At 33.1% G+C, this 21,608-nt stretch overlaps 3 protein-coding genes across 5 annotated transcripts in view; 2 read left to right on the top strand and 1 right to left on the bottom strand.

Annotated features, from left to right (window-relative positions):
- Positions 1 to 928: 928 nt before the first annotated feature.
- On the top strand, positions 929 to 3,943 carry LOC106134658 (transcription initiation factor TFIID subunit 13). Of its 2 annotated transcripts, XM_013334755.2 has the most exons (5): positions 931 to 1,111; positions 1,187 to 1,365; positions 1,544 to 1,701; positions 1,792 to 1,850; positions 3,819 to 3,943. In XM_013334755.2, the coding sequence occupies exons 1-4, from the start codon at positions 1,067 to 1,069 to the stop codon at positions 1,803 to 1,805; spliced, it is 396 nt and encodes a 131-aa protein (XP_013190209.1). In that variant the 5' UTR covers positions 931 to 1,066; the 3' UTR covers positions 1,806 to 1,850; positions 3,819 to 3,943. The 2 variants fall into 2 exon arrangements, with proteins under 2 accessions (XP_013190210.1, XP_013190209.1); XM_013334756.2 differs by lacking the exon at positions 1,792 to 1,850 and having other exon boundaries at positions 929 to 1,111.
- A 390-nt stretch (positions 3,944 to 4,333) lies between these two features.
- Positions 4,334 to 21,608, bottom strand: part of LOC106134724 (uncharacterized) — a 34,361-nt gene continuing 17,086 nt past the window's right edge. For both annotated transcript variants that reach the window (XM_013334838.2, XM_060945955.1), the window contains exons 8-13: positions 16,162 to 16,301; positions 14,625 to 14,743; positions 10,548 to 10,702; positions 8,533 to 8,662; positions 7,108 to 7,295; positions 4,334 to 6,784 (exon numbers count right to left, since the gene is read on the bottom strand). In XM_013334838.2, coding sequence (XP_013190292.1) covers positions 6,669 to 6,784; positions 7,108 to 7,295; positions 8,533 to 8,662; positions 10,548 to 10,702; positions 14,625 to 14,743; positions 16,162 to 16,301 — 848 coding nt within the window. In that variant the 3' untranslated portion in view covers positions 4,334 to 6,668. The remainder of the gene's footprint in view (positions 6,785 to 7,107; positions 7,296 to 8,532; positions 8,663 to 10,547; positions 10,703 to 14,624; positions 14,744 to 16,161; positions 16,302 to 21,608) is intronic.
- Positions 16,804 to 20,663, top strand: LOC132902112 (uncharacterized). Its single transcript, XM_060945959.1, has 4 exons — positions 16,804 to 17,043; positions 18,547 to 18,654; positions 19,250 to 19,410; positions 19,596 to 20,663. The coding sequence occupies exons 1-4, from the start codon at positions 16,964 to 16,966 to the stop codon at positions 19,805 to 19,807; spliced, it is 561 nt and encodes a 186-aa protein (XP_060801942.1). The 5' UTR covers positions 16,804 to 16,963; the 3' UTR covers positions 19,808 to 20,663.

Here is a 21,608-nt window from a genome sequence, read left to right as displayed (position 1 = left end):
TGTCGCCTCTTTTGACGTTGACATAAATTTGGTTTTATAGGGTTTTGTCTAGAGATGTTCGTTCGTTGTATTAGACAGAAGAATAAATATTACTAATATTACATTTAATTTATGTATTAAAATATATTTAAATATAAGCTACGACGTATATATGTATACATTAGTACCAAAATATTTTATTATACACGAAAATAGAACAGCTAACATAGCTTTCGTAAACTAACTAGTTTACGGAAGCTTACGTACTTTGATTTTAATGGCGTCTTTTAAATCAAACTGGAGGCATCTATGAAATTATTTATGGATAACACAAGCTGTCTCTGTTTAATCTAGAAATAAAATTTTGTAAAAGTCACAACTAAGACTAAAATTCTATTTAAATAAATATTAAAATAACTTTTATAAAATGAAGAATCAACTTCAATTGATATCTTCCAAACAGATGCCATTAAAATCATAATAACTAGTTTACGCAAGCTATGTTAGCTGTTTAAATACATAATAAAATAAATATTTTTGTACTAATATATTAGTATTATCTTTTTTTTTAATATGACAATATGGTTATAAAAAATAATATTTATTTTATTTATTCTGCTACTTAATATAACGAACACTACGGATTTGATATGAGCGGCGAAAAGACCTACTTAAAGCCCATGCAACGTGCCGCCGACATTGTCCGATTTAGGTCTGACTGCCTTGGACTGACTAGATTAAACACACAGAAATAAAATAAAGTATCAATTTAATGTTTCCAAATCTGTGATTGAATGAACATGTCATTGTGTAATTAAACGGCACAGGTACAGCGTGCCAGTTGGCCCTAAGAAGATCTACGGTCGACCAGTCTCCTTTTGCTTTGCCAGAAAAAGTAAACATTTTCTTTGACAGTGACAGCGACTACGGATTGGTTGATTTGATTTTGATTGATTGAAGAACCGTGACGTTTATGTTTATTTTAAGTAGCATTCCATTTTATTTGTTGTCTTTGTGTTTAGGTGAGTGAAATAGTTCTGTGACCAGAAAATATACGATTGTTTTTTTTACCTATAACCTTATAAAAATGACTGCGACACCTACTCCTGAAACGCCTGAAAATTTTGACCAAGTATGTATTGTTTTTGATTTGTATGTTATGTAGTTTTCTCACGTCACCAGTAATAACTTTCACTTCTTCTTCTAGTTTGATGAGGAGGAGTCAGAACAACAACTCGGGGCAACTGCATCTGGTAGGAAACGCTTATTCAGCAAGGAACTTCGTTGTATGATGTATGGCTTTGGGGACGACCAGAATCCGTATACAGAAAGTGTTGATTTCTTAGAAGACCTTGTTATGGAATTCATCACTGAAACTACTCACAGGTAAACTATTAAATTTACATCCCTTGCCGTTCTTACTACTTTATCGTTAATATTTATGCCAACAGGGAGGTGAAATGATCACTTTATAAATTTTACATCTTTTGAATTTACACAACTAACATTATTATATACACAACCATGCAGAGGCTTTTATAAAATTTTGGATTTTTTATTTTAGAGCTATGGAAGTAGGGAGAACTGGCAGGGTACAAGTAGAAGACATAATATTTTTAGTTCGTAAAGATCAGAGGAAATATGCCCGAGTGAAAGACTTACTTACTATGAATGAAGAACTTAAGAAGGCTCGAAAAGCTTTTGATGAAGTTAAATATGTTGGTAAGTAAATTATTTCGTTGATGTTTGTTCTGAGTTTTTGTGATAAAATGTTTTGATTGTATTAATATGAATGATTTTATGACTTTATAGAAGATCAACAATAAACAATTAGGCAGCCAATCAAGTGACGCCATGCTTCTAAGACTGATGCAAGTAACAATTTGATACTGGCTATTGCTTTTGTGTCTCACTTTTCAATGTAAACTACAGTGGACCTCTGATAATCCGGCGCCCCCTGTAGTGCGACATGTCTTTGTGTATAACAAATTCAACAATTTTCGCTAACGTAGATCACGCAGGTTTGAACACAAACTAAATTGCGATGTTTGAACAGTTTACAACTTGTACGCACCATCGCTATTGTGCTCAATGCATAAGCTTTGTTTAACTTAGTTTAAACCTAGAATCATATCATTGGATATGTAATTAGTCAGATAACAAGGTAGTCTTTTGTAAAAAAAAACCGGACGATAGGGGGTCTTAGGCAGTACTCTATGTATAATCTGACAAATTCAATAGTCCGACAATGCCCTGCATAGTGTTTGTCGGATTACCGGAGGTCCACTGTATATGTTACCTGATTAACCAATGGGATTACTATTTAATTTAACTTCACATGAAAACTCAAATGTGTTTGGAACAAAATCATTCTTAAATCTTCTTAACCCATGGTGCATCCCAACCCATCACTGAGGAACTAACATCTATGAAATTAGTTCCTGAGTCAGGAATTGGGAAACGCTACAGTTTAAGTCTTTATTTCTCACTGTGTTATTATCCAGAGATTGAGCATGAGATTTAAGGATAATTATTTTCAAAATATATTTGAAGGGTCAAATGGCTATGATTTTGGAATAGTGATAACCAAATAGTTATATTTGAATAAAAGGACAAATATCTATAACAGGGAAATTTCATACTATCATTTCTTTTTTTCTTTCTTATCCAATATTTATTGTATTTCATTACATAATATCAGTAGTACATATCGTTTGTAAGCAATGTAACTATCTTTTATGTCATTTATGTTCATAATATCAACCTACCCTTACCTATGTGTGCAGTTTGGAACCATTATAATATTTTGTTTTTATGTTATATTAGTCATAATAGAGCTAACCCTTTTGAAAGCGACGGCCAAGTTGTAACCTTTTTGGTTCTAGTATCTTTATTTTGTTTGTAGCTTACATCTATATTTTTTTGCATGCTCATTCATTATTTTTTTGGCACTCTTTGGCAGGGACGTGCAGGCCATACAGATAAGGAATTTCCTGTAATATTACAAGCAGAGTCCAAGCTATGAATTTTAAAAATGTTTGCACATCACTGAGCTTTATCACACATATAGTGTACTGCCTCTTTGATATTCCTCATTTTTTTAATGTTCAAATTACTAAATACTGTATGTAACAAATGTGAATGCTACACAGGAGTATGTGGTGTTGTTTAGTAGTTTGTTGTTTGTACAAGGATAGAGAGCAATTTAATTTTTAGGGTAAAAATGGGACCCTAATGTCTGACACCACGCTGCATCTCATAAACCATGATAGCTTGAAAGTTAAAATTTCGTTTTTTTTTTGCTCAATATTACTAATGGTAACAGGTAGTCGCTCAAAATAACATTAATGTAATTATTAAATAAGACATTTTTTGGTCGATTTTAATAAACAGGTAGAAATGTGAATATAAAAAATTCATATTTAAAAAACGTGATGATGGTACGGAACCCATTGAGCGTCAGTCCGACTCGCACTGGCCGGTTTTTTATACTTATATCCTCATGGTTAATTTGTTCAGAAACGATAAAAACATTACAAAAGGTGTCTAACATATTGCAGAACACATTTAACACTTAACTTTTTGTCCTGCGTGTGTTCCATATATCATGTGCAAAATGCTGTCAAAGTTAATGTACAGGCAACTGCATATCAAGTTACCGTACACGCAACTTTATACTTAATAGAGGCGAATATGACGTGAATTTAAGTAGGTTGATATGCTGTTGACTTTATTTATATTGTGACACTAACATGATTGGGCACTTAATCATTGTCTTTAAATGGGGTTTTCGGTTTCTTCATCAGCATCTTTGTAACCACTCTTATTTTATTTTTCAGAATGAGTTTGAGAACATTCGATACGGACATAAACTGAGTAATGCGGTTCAGGATTTTGGACAGCAAGATGTGGGGTGGTCCTCTATGATATTATATGATTTTTATAAATAAATAGTTTTTAAATACTATGTGTTTCATTCCCTTTTTGAAGTAGTATTTATTATGTACCATCTTTTACCTGCAGCTTCGCCTGCGCGAATTTATTGCCACCTACAAAAGAATACAGGTTTTTCGCAAATCCAACGGAATTTTCTCAATGAAAAGTACCCTACTTATATGTAGGTACGCAAAATTTTAAGATTGATCCAGCAGATAACGCGTGAAGAAATTTATAATACCTATTAGTTGGAGTGCATTATGTTCCAACCAAATTATCAATAAGTGGCCAGTATTTAGTCTCCAACATTCTTTAAGGCCAGCTCAACTTAGCGCATCAACTCATAATCTTTTCCGTGTGTGCTAACAAAAAGGTTTTTTTCACTAATAAGTTTCAAATAGCAATTTCAAAAAACTAATTTTCAATTTAAACAGTTTATTGTGCATATCAAGGCAGAAAAGACAAAATCTTAAAAATAACAAACCGAATATACAGACAAAATACATGAGTAGGTACTCAATAATGAACAATTTATATTTGTGACAACCATGATTACGACAAAGAACAATAAATTACTTATGCAATTAAAATAATGATGTTCTATGATTCTTAGAGAATCCTAACTTCTAAATATAAATCTATGTGAAATTATAACATCAGTGGATCTAAACATTTGTAAATATGTAATATATTTTGACACTAAGTGTGCTTCATATATATGTAGACTAGACTTAGGGGTGTTCAAAAAACAGCCGTAGTCTAAAACTTTGGTTTCAAAAATGTCACAACAGTGGATTTTTTATATAACTATGTATATAGTTATAACTAGTCATTATTAAATAAATAGGCCATTTATGGCAGTGAATTAGTATCGTAGTAGATTATAATCAATAGTCGTTATTTATCTAGATATAAGAACTAAGTTAATCTAAGCTCTGGCGATAAATATTGGTGTACATTAGACATATTTCACTTATCATCAAAAAGATTGACTCAACGGGCCATAATGTACTATATAATTTATTAGATTTAGGAAGATTTTAAAAAACATTTTACTTATTACCAAAAAAGAAATGAAGCCAACAGGCCAGGCCTTTTTAACTGAATAAATATTAAAACATGCTTCGATTTATAACATGTAAAAGATTTTCCGTTTTAGTTCGTCAAATTGGTAAAAGGAAGAACCGTGTAGGTACCTACTTAACATCAATATTCTAGCCACTTTTACTGGAAACCTATCTGTTTATTATTAATTGTTACACAAATATTCAATGTTGATAAATATAAATAGACACATACTATACTATGTATAATACTTATTTTACTGCAACTTAACATAGATTGGCATACACGCAGGAAGACGTGATTTGAGCCAGAGGTCATACTATTAAAATGATATTTGCGTAGAATTCGGAATATTCTGAGACTTTAGAAGTGGTAAGAACTCTTACTAGGTACTGGTTAGTGTGTCTTCGCACTAGGGGTAATCATCACTATCATTAACCATAACGTCAGCTATACAACTGCGCAGTAAACTGTGTGCGATGTCAGACGGCGACACTTCATTTTTTTATTCTGATTTGTATGGTAAATAGTAAATAGTTAGCAAAAGCATAAGATAAAGTTGCCATAATACGTCAGGTGAAATTGTGACGATAAAATACAAATAAATAGCAACAAAATAAACATAATACAACACTAAAAAATAATTGCAACATCACACAATACATTACAAGTTACACAAAAATCTCACTAGATTGGTCTGTCTAATCTAATTGTGTAAATAATTTAATGTAACATTTTATATTAATATTTTTGTAACAGCCAAATGTAAGGCAAGTAAACCTGTTAATGAATTATTACTTACTTCTAATTTTAAATTTACTATGTTTACTTTCAAATGGAAGTGGGCCACATAGAAAAACCTTTAGTACGATACGGATGTAGTATTTTGTCAATGTGACTCACTAAGTAATTTTTAAACGCTGTTCCTTACTGATAAATAAACCCTATAAGAATCACACGTCTAATTCCTAACTTCTACTTATGAAGTATAAATGTTGTATGTACTAAGACAACAATAAAATTGGTATTTTGTAATAATACGTGTATGTAAACAGGTAAAAACTATGGTTAAATTAGAATATGTAACTACAGTGATGTTATTGTAGTAAAATATTTACTGTTTGAGCCAGTTCAATATTTCACACGGCATGTGACGTCAAAAGTTGAGATTTACGTCAAAAATAGTAGGTATGGTCATTTTTGCAAGGGAGAATACCGTAGTTTAAGCATCAATATATTGCCCATATTAGGCCATATTTAATTGGTGATTCCCACCTAGTTATTTCAATATTTATGTGAAGTCTGAATAAAAGAGATTAAAGTGGGAATTATTAGTAAGATTACACTTCGTATAACCGGAAGGTGTTAGAACCATGTGTGGTGGTGGGTCCATAAAAAAATCTATGGATAGGCATAGACGTAGAAAAAAGGCAGACGAAGTTTTACTATACGGCAAAAAGAAAACACCAATAGCATGTCGTTCCACTGTTTATATACACGCCTCACGCACAGGCTCTCACCAATGGTGTGACAGTCGGCCGCCATTACGTTATAGACTCTTAAGATTCATTTTGTCACTCACACATGCGTACAACGCCGCCATTACGATGCTTCACTTTTTTACGCCACACCTTTCGCCTTATTTTCTACGTCTATGTGTATAGGTATGAGTTAGGTATATTGTGCGTTCAATCAGTAGGCGGGTCCATGGCAGCGATGATGGCTTTCATGACGGCCGCGGCGGCCAACGCGGCGTGGGGTTGCCATTCCTTGCCGCGGGTGCCGTCGCGATAATCCGAGATACCTGGGAATAACAAACACAAAATACTTTGACTTACATGCATTGATTTATTGATATGTGAAATTTGTTGAAGACAATTACTTACTAAGTGTAACTTAATTAGGAGGATAAGATAAATAATATTTTGTGAAGTTTGAAATTTGCGTGATTATTTTTTGGTTTTCATGTGCAAATGCATACATGTTGGTTTTGTATATAGTTAATAATTCTATTTCATTATGGTGAACATTCGAAGATGGCAGACTAGCTCACTTTAGCTAATTTGCCTCACCTCTTATACAAGCAGTCTTTCCTGTTACCGACGACGTCAATCTCTATAGACTTACCTCTGATAGACACGAAACAGTCCTTCCTGTTGCCCACCACACTCTCCAACACTGCGTCTAGCTCGCAGTCGTATGCTCTAGCGCGCGCGTGCGCAGCGAACGCCGCGCGCGAGTCTCCCGCGCACGACACGGCGCGCCCGCCCGCCACCGGCGCGCAGTGCACGCGCAGCTTGCCGGTGCTCATGTCTCTGAGGACAGATAACCAATATACATATACATACTACTCTGTCAAGAAAGTAGCAGGAAAAGATCAATAATACACAAACTCTTTGTTCGATGTTTTTATCCATTATGAAATTAGCAATACACACTAGATATGATATAACTAAAAATAGCACTGTATTTAATGTAAACAACAGATGTAAGCAACTCAAACTCCGCGCCAAAAGGGAAAACAGTTGTGCCAATCTAACAACAAAAAAAAAAACAAAAATTTGAATTTGGAACCATAAATAAATAATCCATTCCCGATACTTTTCTGACTGAATGTACATAAGAATGGCAAAATAACACGGGATTGATAATAATGACAAATCCCTCCCGCTCCGAAAGTCTAAATAGCAAAACGTTAACTAAAGCGAAATGTCAAATGAGCAATCTGCCTAGCTAGCTAATCGTCTATGTAGCAACATGTCTAACAATCGAGTGGTATAAGTATATATAACAAAATGTCTATGTAGGAGGAAATCGTCAGTTATGTTCGATGCGAACTTATCTTTTTCAATTTTTTTACTGACATCAAAAAACGAGAAGGTTCTTAATGCGACCCGTTTTTTTGACAAATACATTGTGGGCAATAAAAATTTCAGAAGAAATTCTTTAAGAGAAACTTTGCCCGGAATCAAGTTTAGGGATTTCATGTAATGTACAAAAAAAAGATAAATCGAAAACATAATCCTTATATACACAGCTGTAACTTTTGTTGCCATTAAACAAACGGCCTCATTGCCATGTCTAGACAATTACGTGTACAGGCAAAAATAGCACGAAGTTAGTGAACGACTTTTCAAATTTCAACAAGAACATAGTCTAATTCCTTTAAATTCAACTTGTTCATTAAACAAAAACTATTGAAGCTTTTCGCAACATATAAAGTACTACATACATAAGTGCAATCACCATTTTTATCTTGTTATCCATGGATGGCGTAAAGGGATAGGTTAATAAACTTGGGACTTCCTCCTGTAGGCGATGGGCTACCAACATGTCACTATTTCAATAACAATTCCATTATGAAGTCCAGTACAGCTGAACGTGGCCTTGCAGTCTTTCTATCCCTCAAGGAATATAGACGTAATCACGTCTATATTCGTTATGTATTTATGTTTTATAAACCATTTTAAGCGGACCACAGGCTTAGAAACCTTGAATTCTTGGACAGACTATATAGAATGGTACCTATATATATATATAAAAAATAATTACGTCTGGTCGCCTTGCGGTGCAGGGTGTGAAACCTCGATAAAGGCTCCTTCGCCAATCTCCATGCAAAGTTTGTCTGTTACGCCCTCTGGCGCCTCCCACCGACCGGGCACGCCTTGTAAACGTTCCAGTCCTGAAAAATAAAGCATTAATGAAATCGCTTATTCGTTTCTAAATTCACAGACCCCTAATTGGATCATGGTTACATATCCAGTTGCCTGAATGTGCAGGTTTCCTAACAAAGTTTAAGATCACCGTAAGAGTTTCAAACAACTTTTTATCGGAAACTGTGGTAACAAAGTTAAAGCATTTTTTATATATTATTAAAGTAAGTTATTCGCTTGTTATATCTCATATTTTAGAACTCTTGTCGTATGAAAAGTCTTGAGTTCTAATTTTAACAAACGTTATTCAATAACAACGGTAATATATTTTTGACAAGTAGTCAATCATTTCGATATAACAATTACAATTTTAGGATTTACCTTCAAAAAAAGTGTACTGAAGAGCGATCAATAATGTAATAACGACTTCAACAAACATTGTAGGTATTTATTCAGCCGCACATAGAAGTATTACCTACCTATACATATGTAAATATAACCTTAGAACTGGGTTAATCAAATAGCATTTCCATCGTAGGATTATCCGATATTGTAGGTATGGCTAAATACTTTTTAATAGAAATGTTTATGAATGCAGTTAAAACTTAACAATCATTGTTGTAAGTACTGTATATTTCCTATGTGCAATAAAAAGTTTACAAACAATTCTGTTCAATTTTTCTTCGGTATCAAAAGGAAAATGTGTTCGATAAACAAAGGTTATATCATCCTAAAAGAATTTGTATTTAAGTACCTACCTAGTTACGTTACTGAGATAAGCTATGTTACGTACCTACTAAACTGCACTGCTCTAGCGTGGTTTAACGGAGTGTAACTACTTCAAGTGTAATAAATATCATATTTCATATCCAAAAATAATAATTTTTTTTTCGTTTTATGTTTTTGTTTTAAATTTTATAAGCTTTTTAAATAAGTACTTAGTTTTTCGATAATTAGCCTACGATGAGGTGAACAGAAATGAACCCCTTTCTATGAAAATTTTGGTTCTTCGATTATTAAATATTGCCATTTCTATATAGCTTTTTGTTGCTAAGGTATTTAAGGTAATCGTGCGATGTCTAAATGATTCTATTCAAAATGCGACACCAATGACTAAACCAAATATAAATAACACCAAGTTTAGCTATTCTCAGTAAAACATAATTATTATCCTTGTTCACAAATCACACGCCTAATTACATAATTTGTGTTCGAGACTCTAATTAAAATTGATTAAGCGTAATTACTTGCTGAAGGGAATGATAAGTGTCTTATTGATCCTGATTACCCTTAATACATACAAATATTACGTCTTTATTTCTTAAAAAGATAGACAGAGTCATCTAGATACCAGGCACTCATCCATCATTCAAATTAAAGAAGTTATAACGTGTTTTTCCTACTTTTTATACAGACGAGAAATGGAAAATGTTTTTGGCCTCCATGTATGTAATAGGTTCTGAAAATTATCTGTCAAGGGATACGTAATGGATGAAGCGGGGTGTACCATTCAACTTTCATTTCTTCCTGAAATTAGTCTGTTGAGTCCTTACCCCCTAAAAGACACCTCAGAGCCTGCCTATTACAGTACAGACCACGAACCTGGAGTGAGTTTCACTCGTAGTCAGGTTTTTGCATGAAGCGGCTCTCGCCTGATCTGGATAGGAAACCTTTCCTAAATCTTACCTATATATAAAATTCTCGTGTCACAATGTTCGTTCCCGTACTCCTCCGAAATGGCTTGACCAATTCTCAAGAAATTTTGTGAGCATATTGTGTAGGTCTGAGAATCCGCCAACATCTATTTTTCATACCCACAAAAAGCAAAACAACTTTTGCCGAGACAGCTAGTAATACATATAAAATTCTTAATTTGTAGATTGTTTGTTGTTAGAATAAAAACAAAACACGAACCTTCGCTGACGTAATAGTCCCATGGTGCTTGCGAGGCGGCCAGGCGGGTCGCGATATCTTGTAGAAGGAAGTTGGTGGGTTTGTAAGGCTTCACTTCGTAGTCCCAGCCTCCTTTGCCGTTCCGTTCCGCTTTCTCGCAGAATATGTACACGTATCTACAAAATAAACAAAGATTTTCATTTCAATTTAATCAGTTCGTCATAACAATGTATTCTCTTGTCCTCATTGCTAATTCTAAGTTTGGATTATCGTAAAGTTGACGTTGTTTAAGATAATGCTACAGTGCAGTTTGTTACCGCTACTTGTGTTCTGACGCTGTGGAAGTGGCACTAAAATAAGCTTTTAATAATTTATTCGAAGTCAACCAATATCGTGAACCCAAAAAAAATGTGACAACTATAATGTGGTGTTCGAAATGTCCCACAATAATGAATAAAAAATATTTGATTTAAATAAATTCATTATGCTTATAACAATGTTAACATAAAAATCTACTCATCAAATACATAACCTAAAGTTAAAATTTTCTTCAATTTCATTGTTATATTTTATTGTTCATTTTTTAGATCTGCATAGTTACAGTTAGGAATGTTGATGACTGTACTAAGCGTTTTATTTCACAATAGCTATTAAACCTATTAATTAATGAATAATATTCACCAAAGGTAAATGACAGTCAATCTATCAAGAATGTTATAGCGTATTTACATTAGGTATGTAAAATTAAAAAAAAAAAAATTCAATATCCCAGCCATCCTAATTCCAGGTAGGTACTTTTTTTGTTATTATTTACTGAGAAAGGTGAATGTTCAAATCGTTTATTAATTACTCTTGTCCTTGTTATAGGTACTTTACTCTATTGACTTGAGAAGTGTCATTTACTATAACAGATAAACTAACCGGTAAAAATAAATAAATGAAAATTTAATTTTTGCCCGTGGTACGTACCGCTAGCTTAGAGTTTGGTTATACTCTTCGACCGAGTAATGATAGTATCGCGATTTTTAGACAACATTTACATCTAATGCCATTTGGCCTATTTGCTTTGGACTTGCATTTCTAGCCCAAACAGCGCAAAGATATTACTAAAATGAACTGAATAAATCAACAATTACTAAGAATTGCAGAGTTAGGCGCCGGCGCCAAATGCTACGTCCGTCATATTCATTTACGTCTGCAGAAACCAGACTATGTATGTGTCATGGCCCCAGTAACTCATAAATCAATTGACCCGCGCCCGCAGTCCATGACACCCAGAATCGTGGGCGCCAGGTCACGACATTTCATACGTGAGGGTATTTACCATTATAGGACTATCAATATGACTATTAAAGGTTGTTTCCATGCTAGTCCGGTAAAAAACTTAATGGGTTAAAACTGAGTCTCATACCGCAAATTGAAAGTCAATTAAGAGAAAGGCTTACTCAATAAACTTCGAATTCATCTATTTAACGCACAGCTATAATCTGTGACTATAATCAGTTTGGTATAGTTGGCTCTGTCTACCCCATAAGGGATAATTACCTGAGACATGTGCCTGTGCCTAAGTATAAAGAGACAACAATACAAAATATTTATTTATTATGATATACTTACTTAATGTTAGAAGACTGTGCATGACTCACGGATGAATTTAATAATCTTTAGTCTATGACCCGTGTTGACCTCATCGATTATTTTTAATTCGTTTTATATCTTTTGTTAAATATCGTTCGTAACCGCAGGACTTATACTTTAATTATCCGATTTCATAGGCTACTTATTCGGGAAAACGAAAATTTTGGAGAACGCAGGGGGAGCAGCGGGCAAAAGCTTATTTAAGAGACCTATATTATCTTCTTCCTCCTGGCTTTAGACCCGGTTGCATCTTTACCTCTCTCAAGAGGAGCTCGTTGTACCTATGCCTTTGACAATAGGTGAGTCAGGTTTTTACACGAAGCGACTTCCATCTGGCCTCCGCAACATTTACAGGTAAACCATACTCGATTTGGATCCGTGGTTACACATTCAGTTGCCTGAATATGCAGGTTTCCTCACGTCATTTTCCCTCACCGTAAGAGCATTGGTTAGCATTCAAACTTATGTACATAACTTTTGAAAATAGTCATGGGTACATGGCCGATGTAGGATTTGCACCCGTTCCTTTCTGCACATCACGCATTATAACCGGGCATCTTACCATTCGACCACCGATGCTGTATAAAGATTAATATTATGATAGATGAAATCTAACTTATAACTTAAAGACACGTACACAATGTCTTTTAGTATTTTTAGAACTAATCACGTGCGGCATCTTTACCGTGATTTGTATTTAATTAAATTGTTTATGAAAAAGATTATTAAATAATGGTACCTAGGTAAAGAAAACTATTCATGCATGATAAACAATTAGTTCACCAAGATGGTGACTCAAGTAGGTACATACCTCAAATAAATTAATAAACAACAGTGTTGTAAGGACAAAAAAACACCGATATATAGAAAGTAAACAAGGAAATCTAGGTACAGAGTTTATGAACAACAATTCTAAATAAATTTACCTTGAATGATCTCAACTATGCTGTGTGGTTTCCAGCACTAACATAAATTAGAATAGGACCACTCCATCTTCTTCCCATGGATCATAAAAGGCGACTAAGGGGCAGGCTTACAAATTTGGGATTCTTATTTTAGGCGATAGGCTAACACCCTGTCACTATTTGAATCTCAATTCTATCATTAAGCCAAACAGCTGAGCGTAGTCTTTCGGGATTGTTAGCTCTGTCTACCCCGCAAGATGTAGACGTGATTATATGTAAGTATGTATGATCTCAACTAAATTTTACAATAAACAGTAATGACAGACATGTATAGACTAGACACCACACATCGTCATGGCAGGGTAGGCAGAGGCTACATGTCTCCACTTGCCACGATCCCTACATATTTAAACTTTTCATCATTTTTTTAATGCAAGTTTATGAAATTTGGCTAAGTTTGTAAATATGATACTAACTATAAAATAGCTAAATTCAGACAGATATTTTAATATCAAGATAAATCCCTCAATCGTTATTGGGTCTAGTCCAAAGTAAACTGAGAGCAAACAATGTTGCCAGATGTTACCACGGGGAAAACATTCCTAAGAATATTTTGTACTGGAGTGAGAAATTCCCATCTAAACTGCGATCACTAACAAATATGCTAATTAATGTATACCCATACGGCATACTGACTTTGAATCGGTCTAAATTGTTGTATGCGAAGGTTAAATCGACAAGTTTATGTCATCGTGTTACCATGCGAAGGTCGCCCAAAATATTGTAAAGAGATATGTAAATTACTCTATGGTATGGTGTTAAGGTAAAACGGTCATATACAATGGATGCTTTAATAAAATCGGTACTTTTTCAGGACATATTCAATTTACAGGTACCTAATTATGAAGACAACTCTTCTAGGCATATAGGTACCTAATAAACTTAGCAGGTACATATATTATTACATGCATATGCATAAATAGAATCTAATGATAAAAATTGTCGCAGAAGACTTTAGCGTTAATAGACTCAATCATGCATTTGTCTAGACTTAAACGACATCTTCTTAATTTAAATGGATCCTTACCTACGTCTTGTATGAAGTTTTTAAATTCAGAAGGCTCGTTCATCTGAATGGCTTATTGCCTAAAAGATGAATTCTAAGTTTATTAGCCTTTCCCTTGATGACTTTTACACCTTGCACGGAAAAAGTAGCATCTGGCACACAATTTTTTGTCTTTTTGTTTTGCAAAAACAGTGTGTGCCAGCAAGCTCTTTTGAAATAGGTGATAAAAAATAACATTCTTATCAGGTAAATCGGCGGCGGGCGGGATAACAGAACCAACAGTCTAAAATAACTAAAAGCCACATTTATCTGAATTGTTTACGATGGAGTTGACATTAGTGACAGGTTAGCCAAACGGATAAAATAAGAAACTCAAGTTTGTTAGCTAGTTTTTTGTAGTCAGCACGGTAAGAGAAGCAGCTAGCACACACTATATTTGTTATTCTACCAGAAAGATATAAAATAGCATAAGTGATGAAAATAACATACTTATCAGATAAGTCGGCGGCGGGCGCGGACACTACGACGTCGCCGAGCCGAACATGTCTCGTGTAGTCCGTGTAGTGTGGCACCCCCCCGCCCACGCCCACAAGGAACACGTACTCCACCTGAACAAATACAACGACATGCCATAACTTCAAACATCACCATATACGGTTTTTCACTAGACCTTATGATTACTTATAGACACTTTGTAGACGTTACAAAATAGCACTGACTGACATTTATTAACGCACTGCCAATACTACTGGGTATTTGAAATTAAGCATATATTCGGCTCATAACCAGAAGATTGACATGGGTCGTGGTCGTGGCGGGATAGGATATGTTTAGTCTCCTAAACAAATACCCTACGCTTTAACTGACTAGTAGAGACTTATACAAATATAATTTAGATAATGTATTTTTATGCATTTTCTGTATTACACACTTATAGCAAAATTTCAAATTAAAACTTTAGTTATTAAATTCAGGCTTGTCCAACGAAGGTGAAACCGGGAGAAACAACAGAATATTATAATTAATACAGCACAATTTGAAAATATAACAGTAAAGAAAAGAAGGTGAGAAACCTACAAAGATATTAAAGTATAAAATCGTAATTAAAATTGAACTTCCTTTGTTATATTTCTCTCTAAAGTAACGTTACGCGGCATTCCTACATATATCCAGATACTTTTAATGTAATCGTTCGTTTAAGAATTTTCACTTGTAGTGCATACCAATCCATAACAAATTTATTTTAGACTCAGTACGAGTGGATTGGTCGATAGGCAAGATGTGTTATTTATATCTAATTCAGCATACCATTTGGCGCACTCATTGCTATTTCATGCTGTTGCAAACACTTGAAACGAGATTTCCTTTCAGTCTTAATTTACTATTCTTGAACGATTCAAATCAATTAACTTAAAATTTTCTTTAAAAATTCTACAAATTATTTGATATAAGTATCAAGAATTTCCTTTCAGTTTGAAAACTGCCAAATATTTTTTTGTATCAAATGAAATTTTTACCACCTGACCTAGTGTGATGAACATATGTATATTGATTTTTATTTCACCGACATGAAATTTAAGTCATTGACCGAGTTCATATATTGTAATTTTATTTTATTAGGAGGGACAATTTGTCGTTGTTATAGGTATCTATCTATTCCGCCAAGTCATGGTGATTACACTGATCATTATGGGTTATGGGTACTCTTTATGCATTATCTGTTTTATAATGATTGGAAACTAAATACTTATTTTAAACCATAATTCAATCATAGACAAAACTTAAAAATTCCCATCTATGGTATCTACCATGTCTGTCTATCTAGACATAATGCGATTTCCCTGTAACTATGAATTTTTAACTATTTTTTCTACAATACAAAATTTCGCCGAAGATCAATGTTATAGGCAAAAGATATGATATTTTGTTTGTAGATAATCTTACACTTATACCATCTCAAAGAACACTACAAGAACAAAGATGGAGTGGAGCATCCAAATCATAAAATCCCTGACCAAGGACTTACCTTCTGGAAGATTCCAAGTAATCTGGTTGTGGTGTTGCCAGCCGCCGTCATCGCCTCCCGCGTTCGTCCGACTGATGGTAGCTTGGTGGTAACCACCCGATGAGCGCCAATCGACCCCAAAGTGTATACATTTGATTCACCTGTTCAGAAATATTGTATACCTTTAAGTATTAGTAATTTATTTATGTTATGGGCTGCTACTACTACTACTACATTCAGGCGGTCAATTGCAGAGAAGACAGATTAAAGAGGTATTAGTTGAAGTTTGTATGATGATAAGTTACTATGTCTTTACTGTAAATTATGTGACTGCTGTGTATAGTTCAGGTAACTAGTAACCTAGTTATTACTTTTATTAATCCTTTACGAAAAAACTAATGAACGTATAAGTATTTATTGTGCCTTATGAATCGATGAGGTTTTATCCGAAAAATTGGCGATTTTCATTATATAAATTCAAATTAAAAGTTAAACTTGGAATTATTACCAAGTTTTTATTTCAATAAAATATAATTGCTTTTCAATATGGGACTTCCCTTACAAAACTATGGCAAACAGACAGCTACTTGCTCAGAGCTTGATGAAAGAATTAAGTAATGAATGGTAGTCAACGCACTAATGATTCATAAAATATTACTATATATTAATAAAGTATCACGATGAGTATTCATTCGTATAGCTGCTGCCGTACAAATGCACTATGGTGCTTACGTGCATTAACTTAATAACAAAATCGGAACTTGTAAACAGGTAAATTGTGTACCAAAGTTGTGATCAAGTGTTAAGTGATATTTTTAACAAAATGGCGGTGTCTAAAGTGATCATCGCTTGTGTTTTTATTGGAATTTTATCAAAAGAAGTCAGCAATCAACCAACGAAAAGGTGAGTTAAGTTAGTTGGCGTTGAGATCTGTTAGAGATTGGATTGCGTTGAACGCGGGACAGTTAGTTATACTTTATAGCAAATGATATTATTAAATATAATTACCAACAAAAAGATAAAAATAAAGGAGTAAGGAAAGATGCCCATATGCTTCAATAAATAAATTTAAATAAATGCTAAATAATTTTGCTTTATAGAGCTGCTAACTTTGTCAATCTCCTAAACTCAACAAACACTATAAACATGTATTTTCCAAATCGGACTATCGCACAAAAGATTTAAGTTTAACCTTATAAAAGAAAATATTAGGTAAGTAATAATAAAGGATCTTAATCTAATTGTTGGTTTTTTTTTCTTACATAAAATCACAAAATTGTAACTTAGAAGAACGAATAGTTTTATCTTGAAAACTAGCTGTGCCCGCGACTTCGTCCGCGTGGAATTTTGTCCATCATTGAAGCCCTCAAGGATAAATAATTTACCCCGTTTTTTTCACAGTTTCCATTATTTCTTCGCTCCTAATAGTTGCAGCGACGTGTAATATAGCCCTAAAGTCCTCGATAAACGGTCTATTAAACACAAAAAGAATTTTTCAATTCGAACCAGAAGTTCCTGAGATTAGCGCGTTCAAACAAACAAACTCTTCAGCTTTATAATATTAGAATAGATAGTCGCATTCCAATTATAAAAGGTGCAAGTCTTATAAAACATCAATAGTTAATTCAAATTGTAGTTATTGAGTCCCATATATGCAGCATTGACGCTAATTATGGGTATTCTTACTGCTAATAAATCACGTTTGCTTGCGTAAATGACTAGTCATAAGAGATAACTTGTAAAGACATGTTAAAAGACACGTTAAATTGCGAGTTTAGAAACAATAAAAACTTCGTAGTTCATAATAGCAGACAATATAATAATGACTTTTAGATTACCGTGATTAGTTTATTATACTTTCGTGAAAATCCCGAAATTCGTTTGTATATATTTATTTTCAAATATAATTTTTTGGTTTTTATCACTAAATTTTAGTGTAAGACGAGTTGTTAGAGTTAGAACAAACACCAAAAGGATATAAGCTATTAACAGCATATAAAAGAGACACGATTTCTTAAAATTTCATATTAGGATGACCTTAACGAATGTAATCTAAACTTGTCCAAGATAATTCCAAATTAGTCATACCTACGTGTAAAATTTGGTCAAGTTCTACTGACCTAAATGCCAATCTAATGTTATTATAGTTTTAATTTGTTCAAACACGCTTTAATAACAGATTTCGTAAACTGATAAAAGTATTTCATTTTATGGTGGTAACAACATTATGATATAATGACGTGCCCACTTAATATCCTATGGAGAAATTTTATGCTTGTCTACTATATAATTTTTGGCTTCACTTATATTATTAGTTTTATTTCTTAATTTAAAAATTTATTTTTGTTTGTGTGATTTCGACAATAACAAAAAACTTTTACAAGAAAAAATCACTTTTTTTTTCAGAAGTCGTGGGAAAGTACAAAAAATCTCTATTGAATATAATTTACCAAAGCAGCTTCAGTTACATGATATATTTGACATTATAATTAAAGTGAAAAACAATTTACAAATGTAAGTATTTATAAATCTCTCGATGGAAGTAAAGCAATGTTTTGCAGTAATATTTACATTATTGAGCACCTTCTGTAATTTTCGTGGTTCGCGGCACGACAAATCCTTGGTTTCTCTATTTTATTTATTGTAAACACCTTTTGAAAAATTTAAATGAATACCTTCATGGTTATAACCACTTTTTCCTCGTTTGATGTTTGGTTTTCCTTTACTGAGAATATGCAATATGGAGTGTTATAAAATGTCAAAGATATATGTCCGACAACGCATTCAGGTCACGTCAGAATATGTCTTATTAATGATTAAAGAAACTGTATTATCATAATGTGTGTGTGCCGTGTGATACCCAGCACATTAAAATAGGACCACTCTATCTCTTCACTACGGATGCCATAAAAGGCGACTAATGTAATAGGCATATTTATCTATTGCAGCTTTTATCATAGTCCAATATGTGTTAAGTTTCACTGCAAAAGTTGCGGAGGTCAGTGGGAGTCGCTTTATGTAAAAACTTATCCTACTCAATCCAGAATCATCCATCAAAGAAGAAGAAGATTAACAGACAGTTTATAACATATTATTTGTTGTTTTACAGTTTAAGTATAAGTCTGATGACTGAAGACAATAAAACGGCTTGCACTTTAATAATAAAGTCTGATCATCTACTTTATCAATATGGGCAGCTAAAAGTTAAGGATGTCGTTGAAAATGAAGGACAACCAATAGCCGAAATAAGTTTGAGTGAATTTTTGCAAGGTACGCCTGAAAATTTTTAATGCCTATTTTAAATAAAACGCACCTAATTTTTTATTTTCATCAAGATTATGCATCATTTTAAATGATTTTTTAACGTTATTAGACTTAATTTGTTATATTTTAAATACAATACGAATGAAACTTTCGCATGCTAATACTAATCTTTCATTTCATTTTTGTTTTAGATTCCACAATTAAAGTATCGTTTACAGTAAGAAAAAATGAACAACAAGGCGAAACTAATACACTAGAAATCGGAGGACAAAATGGTTCAATAGAGCCTATAGAAATACATGAAGATATAAGTATGAGTGACATAAGGTATCTAAGAATAGTAGGAGACGAAATGAGAGTAGCGGAACTTAAATTCTTATTCGGCCTTCAAGATGAACTTTGAATTCAACTGGCTTGTGTTATGGTTAGAAGTTTATGGTGTCAGAATTTTGACAGTCTTCCACTTATGACGAGACATTAAAGATAATACCTATTGGCCCGTCGAATAGGAATCCAACGATGTAAAGGTCACCGAGACAAAGAAGATAGTGATGAGATTGCAAATAATGTGATGAAATAAGCATCTTTTAAGAGATGTAAAGCTGTAAAAGTTAAACTACATAATAATGAAACCATAATAGTATTATGATTGCGCCTCAATTTAAAAGAAGTGTCAGAAATACCTATAGAGATTTCCATGATCAAATTTATTGACACAATAAGATTGACTTCCTACTTAAGAAGATTTACGGTACAGAGTACTACCAATTTTTTTCAGTGTGTTATCAAAATGGGGTAGGTAATTCGAAAAGCAAGAGCAAAATCATTTAATAAAAATTAAAAAAAGATATTGGTGTTTGTAAATACCTGTTGAAAACGTAACCCAGCCCATACTCTAGATAATATTAATCGTGATAACGTAAAATACTCCTATCCCAATAAACATCAAGCTAAAATCAAAAATTGTATCAATAATTTAATCATATTTGCCCCCTTATTATATATTGCTTCGGTAAGGTTTATTCAGTTACCGGGTTTTACAATAATATGATGTATTTTGCTTACAAAATAGTAACTCATAAATAGGGCTACTTACAGAGATTTGGATATCGTATTCGAATTTACATATTATGTAAAATAAGTTTACTAATTTTGACTAGATTATCTATAATGAAATATGGTTAATTACTTTAAAAACTTGTTGGAGAAACAATCTTAATTCCCACCGATAGAGTAAAAGTTAAGGTTTGTTAATTAAATTTAAATTTGTACACTTAAGTAGTAGTTGTAAGTGTAAATATGTATTTACTGATTATTATTTTTTAATTTATTTATTATTTATTTATGAAGTACAATTAAATTTCATCTGTTACCACCTCATATCTACACTTTTCTTGTGAAATGAATCACTAATTACGTGATATCTCTTTTCTTTCTCAGTTGAATGTAAATAGGTAATTTATTTATATTATTTATTTGTTTAAATGTTCGGAATCATACGATTTTATCTGGACTGGTTAAATTTAAACATATTTTAGCGTTGTGTATTTGAATTAAACCTTGTTACATAAAAATATTTGTTTCATTGCTTAAACCTTGTTCAAATATTTTGTTTCAAATATTTTAAGGGAGTTTTTATTCAGCATTTTCTTTGATAATTAATTCACGATCATAACAATTAGACCTCAAGTGAGTGCATGGGTGAGTACCTACAAAAAAAAATTGAATTCTACTTAATCAATATGTTCACTTTCGTTATTACTCCTGGCATTTATCCCTGTTAAATACGTCATGGGTTCATGCTTTGTTTGTGCCTTATTTATAGCCGCCTCCGACATCCACTGAAAAATGATTGAGAACCATTGTGCTATTCAGTATTTTAAGTTAATTCTATCTGTACACCACCAATTGCCTATGTAGAGCAAGTATAAATCGACGTAATGTATTATAGAGTTCAATATTTTAAGCCTTGAGTATATAATGTAAGTAAACACTGACGACCCACCCTGGCTTCCAAAATTCATTTCATGAATATGAATGACACTGCAGCTTAGTAGGTATACGTATAGGTTAAGATGTATGCAGGTAGATTAGGTATTTGGTTGGGATTTTACATATACGATACCTACCTCGTTGTATTCTCGCCTAATCAAGACTATATTCGTTTTTGTTAAGAAAATTCCAAATGGAAAATTCACACAATT

The sequence above is a fragment of the Amyelois transitella genome, chromosome 9, assembly GCF_032362555.1.
Source record: "Amyelois transitella isolate CPQ chromosome 9, ilAmyTran1.1, whole genome shotgun sequence".
In the NCBI taxonomy this organism is placed as follows: Eukaryota; Metazoa; Arthropoda; class Insecta; order Lepidoptera; family Pyralidae; genus Amyelois; species Amyelois transitella.
This window is presented reverse-complemented; position numbering and strand designations above follow the sequence as displayed.